Genomic DNA, 5016 nt, shown 5'->3' on the forward strand with positions numbered 1-5016 from the left:
AGGCACAATGACTTATTCTTTATTTTAGAAGGGATATTTCTGAATGTGCCCCACCACTGGACTCCTAAGAATTTCACAGAGGTAGGCCCTTGAATTTTGGTTGGATTTGTTGCCCATCTTCTGGTGTGCACATGTGCTACCAATGAGTCCAGAGTGGTTGCTATCCCCAGCTTGCTTGCTCCAGTCAGCATGTCATCACTTCAGTGCACCCATGTGATACTTTGTGGAAGAGACAAATGATCAAGTCCCCTTCTAACTAAGTTATGTCACAGGGCTGGAAAGTTAATATATCCTTGAGGTAAAATGTAAAGGTATACTGCTGGCCTTGCTAACGGAAAGCAATGGTACGATGTTGGAAAAAGGCCTCCTGGTGTACTACAATCCCCAATGCCCTTGGAGTCATAATTACATCGCAACTTCAAAGTACATATGACTGTGAAGATGGCTTCTATAGCTTAATGGCCTAGATCCGGTGTGGCCTCTGACCCACACAGCACAGAGGTTGCCAGGCTATAAAGTTCCTAACATCTCCCCTAAGGATGAGTTCTGTTGACTGATAAACAAAGCTAACTGGGCAGTGGTGTCGTTCGCCTTTAATCCCAGCACTCTGGGAGGCAGAGGCAGGTGGATCTCTGAGTTTGAGGTAAGCCTGGTCTGCAGAGTGAGTTCCAGGACAGCCAAGGCTACACAGAGAAACCCTGTCTTGAAAAACCAGAAGAGAGAGAGAGAGAGAGAGAGAGAGAGAGAGAGAGAGAGAGAGAGAGAAAAGCTAAATATAAAGGTCTAGCGAGGGAGAGTCTGGGATAACGTTCTGAGGGATTTGGGTGAGGTCTGGCTCAGAAGCAAAGGTCACCAAGTCATTAAACAATATCCACTGCCAGCCTTCTTTCTGCATGGAAAACAGATATTCATGCCCTTCTTTGAGAAGATAACCCTGTGTGATTTAGACTTCTGGATTCCCCAGTGATCTGTGGGAACAAGGACCTTTGTGCTTCCAACAGTAGGCCATCTTTTGACAAATGCTTCAGCCAACCTTTCAAGCAAACTTGACACTTTCTTTAACTGTGTTAAGTTTCCATATAAACCTAGATCTTCTCCAGAGGGCCCATATCAATAAACTCAGCCCTTAAAATCCATCCCCACACATAGACTTCTGCTTGAATGATGTAGCAGTGAAACGCACCTCCTTAGGGACTATACTTACTCCTCCTCCTATACCACTTCATGGACCACACTCTCTATCTCCCCTCTAGGAGCCTGCTTAGCCTTTAAGTCTGGTTATAGATCTAGAGGCAACTATTGGGGGCCCCAAGGGACATCAGAATTGTCTTGCTTGGAATTTTCTTCAGAGAATGAAGTATTAATTTTAATTGAAAAGAGAGACCAAATGAAACCCACCTGATATAGACTTACTTCTAAGGTGGACACAAGCGCTTCCTATTGGCTTCCACTTGGCTACCTATATTCAAATCTTAATGGATGCCAGAGGCCACGTGGATATATACTTTACTTGCATTTGTTCCCAGAAAAGAGGCAGACAAGGTTTAATTCAGGACTCTGGGGTGGCCAAATCTTGGAAATATAGGACTCTGATGCTAAAGATGGGGAATGGGCCAGGGCTTGACAAGGAGCTTCCTGCTCAGAACAGGCTTGGCTATCTACTATGGGAGCAGGGGTTCCTGTCATGGGGAATGGCTCTTATCAGATACAGAAGACGTTCCACTGCCCTCAGACCCCCTGGAACTCTGCAGCCGGTGCAGTGCCTCCATCTGCCTCCTCTTCTCCTTAGCTCGGTTGATGGTTGTCCGGAAGAGCTTGCAGAAGAGGTGGATAGCTTGGGGTGAGTCATCGTTGCCAGGGACAGGGTAAGTGATGAGGCATGGGTTGCAGTTGGTGTCCACAATGCCCACTGTGGGGATGTTCATCTTGGCAGCATCCCTCACAGCCACATGGGGTTCAAAGACATTGTTGAGCGTGTGCAGGAAAATGATGAGGTCCGGCAGGCGGACTGAGGGCCCGAAGAGGAGGTGTGCATTAGTCAGCAAACCACCCTTGAAGTAGCGGGTGTGGGCATACTCCCCGCAGTCCTGGGCTGTCTTCTCAATCACGTGAGAGAACTGCCGGTTCCGGCTCACAAAAAGGATGATGCCCTTGCGGTAGGCCACATGGGCCGTGAAGTTCAAGGCCAGCTGTAGATTCGAGGCTGTCTGCTCCAAGTCGATGATGTCTTGGCCCAGGCGGTTGCCAAAGATGTATGGCTCCATAAACCTGCCAAAAAAACCCCAAGGCAAGTGGGACAGTGTTCAGAGAGCTACCGTTCTCCTTCCACAAACCCCCACCAGCAATCCAGGATCATCTATGAGGGCACTACAGGCTGGGAGGCCCTATTTACACTCAGCTGCTCCCCACTACACCTTGTCTAGTGACTGAGAGATGAGGACACAGTGTTGTGGAGTTGAGCAGCGAGCACCGGGTGTGTGGCTCAACCTGTCTCACCTTTCCCCTATGGTTTGAGGACCAAATACACATTAAACAGGACCTCAGGCAAGGCACTCTGTCTAGTATTACTCTCTATGGCCACTTAATTTCTATGGAGCAATACCTCTCCACTAGGGTGGCCAAAACTCAGGGGGCCCCAGCCTGTAATGACCCTCAATTTTCACCATGTCTACGAACAGCATCAATACTAGCACTGCACTTGGCGTTGCCGTCAATGCTCCCATCAGCCCTCACGTCCAACCTTGACCCGATCCCACCGCTATGCCCACATTGCCTGTGCCAGCTACCTATGACGGCAACCAGCTTTATGGCCCAGGTGTACTCGGGCGTCGAAGAGGCTCTTCACGGAAAACAGCTCCTTGACGTTGAAGAAGTCCGAATGCTGCAGTGGCATGTCTAGGATCCTGCTCTGGGGATCTGAAAAGGGAGGAAGGAGAGGCATTGTGGCACACCACCACCAACCAAAGACTCTGTGTGTGTCATCCCTCTTCCCTTAGTCTCCACAGATATAAGAGAAAGAGACGAGCCTCATTGAGGCACTTCTGGTGCCTCAAATGCCCCGCCAGGAGACCAGCAAGGTGGACAGATCCAAAACCAGTCTTCACTGTTCTCAGGAGCTACTAGGTCACAAGGGGGCCATTCGCCCTCCCACCCCACTTAGAGAGATTAGCACAGGGTTCCTTCGGGGATCCCCCAATGACACCTCCTCCACGATTCTGCACCCCCGCCCAGCTCCAGCCGCTGGCCTTTACCGTCGCCGTCCTGGGGCTCGCTGACCACGGGGGCTTGGGCTCCCGTCACCATTCTACCATTCAGCCCGGCCAGGCCCGGGGTCGCCTTCTGCAGGAAACCTGGCCGGCGCCACACACCTGCGGGGAGAGAGCCGGTGGGGCCACGCCCTGTTCATGTCCCTGTCCTCCTCTCTCGGACCCCAGGGCCCCTCCCGTCTCGGAGATCCTACGCGCTCACCTGCACACAGCAGCCGGGTCAGCACGGCCGGAGCAGGCGCCATGGCGGGCGCGTGGACAGAGAAGCCGCAGAGACTCTTCCTGCCGGACAGAGCGCCTCCTCCGCGGAGCGCGCGGGGCCGCAGCGCCGCCTGCAGGAGTGGAGGACCGCCGCGGGCTCCCGCTGCGCGTGACCTTGTAGAAGTCTGAGCTGATCCTGGCCATCAGTGCCGGGCTGGGAGGTGGGACTGAACCAGGACCAGTGGACACTCATCTACTGGTCGTTCCTCCCGGTAAAATTATAGCGTCCTCTCAAAACCGGTCAGGAGGAGGCGACTTTCTAGTTCAAAATGGTTTTTATTGTTTTTACGAGACAGTGTTTCTCTGTGAAGCCTTGGCTGCCCTGGAGCTCTGTAGACCAGGCTGGCCTTGAACTCCGCTTGCCTCTGCCTTTCGAGTGCTGGGATTAAAGGCTTGCGCCAGCACCTCCTGGCTTATTGTTTGGTTTTTAATTGCATTTTTTTTTCCTTTAAAATTTGCTTCAGATTTACTTATTCTGTGTATAAGTACTTTGCCTTACATGGATGTATGTGCACCCTGTGAGTGCCTGTTGCCCGTTGAGAACATAAGATGGTGTCTGATCCCCAGGAACTGAAGTTAAGGGTGTTTGTGAGTCACCTTGTAGGTGCTGAGAGTTGAACCCAGGTCTCCTGCAAGAGCAAATGCCCTTAACTGCTGAGCCATCTCTCCAGCCCCAAATTACTTTAAAGAATGACAGCAACCAAAGTCTCCCTGACTGGCCTGACACAGAGATCTGCCTGCCTCTGTCTCGAGTGCTGGGATTAATGGTGTGCACCGCCACACTATGATCCGAGTGACTTTTATTGTTTGTTTCAAAAGTCCTATTATTATTATTCAAGACAGGGTCTCATTATGTACCTTTGCTGGCTTAGAACTCTCTATGTAGATCAGTCTGGCCTTGAACTCAGAGATCCGCCTCTACTATGTCATAAATACATGCACCGCTCACAGGATCATTTTTTATATTTCAATAGTATTTGGCCTGGGAGAATCTCCTAAATTTAGCAACATTTCACGTCTAAATTTAGGCTGAGTTGTGGGGAGCATGGGGTGACAGAGGCCAAGAAGTCCTGGCAAGTACAGTAAACCACAGACCAGTAAGTCAGAGGTAGAGTTTGGAAGCACCTAATTCCTGCATATTTGCTAGTTAAGTCCCAGGTCCTAAGGTTTCATTTGCCCAGGATATGCTTCCTACTGCATTTTGAGATGATATCAGAATGTTCCCAACAGTCCCAGAAAACGGCCAGCGGAACTTCCAGAGGGGCTGCAGCATGAAGCTTGGGATTCCTTCACGCAACAGCTCAGCTTAGAACTCCTCACTGTCCCCTTTGTTATTAGCCCTCTATAAGATTCTAGATTTGCCTATAACTCCAGGGGCAAGCAGCCTACAAAGGACCGCCCCTCCTCCCGGTCAGGTGACATTGTTGCCTAGCAACAGGACGCTGCCGCCACAGCAGCAGCTTTGACTACTATACTAGTGGGGGCTACT

At 50.8% G+C, this 5016-nt stretch overlaps 1 protein-coding gene across 1 annotated transcript; it reads right to left on the reverse strand.

Annotated features, from left to right (window-relative positions):
• Nucleotides 1-1489: 1489 nt before the first annotated feature.
• On the reverse strand, nt 1490-3542 carry Mrps2 (mitochondrial ribosomal protein S2). The gene is made up of 4 exons (XM_036184900.1): nt 3469-3542; nt 3252-3368; nt 2787-2916; nt 1490-2268 (listed from the first exon to the last, which is right to left on the reverse strand). Exons 1-4 carry the CDS (start codon nt 3509-3511, stop codon nt 1683-1685), a joined length of 876 nt encoding a protein of 291 aa, XP_036040793.1. The 5' UTR covers nt 3512-3542; the 3' UTR covers nt 1490-1682.
• Nucleotides 3543-5016: the final 1474 nt, after the last annotated feature.

Source organism: Onychomys torridus, chromosome 4 (assembly GCF_903995425.1).
Source record: "Onychomys torridus chromosome 4, mOncTor1.1, whole genome shotgun sequence".
NCBI lineage: Eukaryota > Metazoa > Chordata > Mammalia > Rodentia > Cricetidae > Onychomys > Onychomys torridus.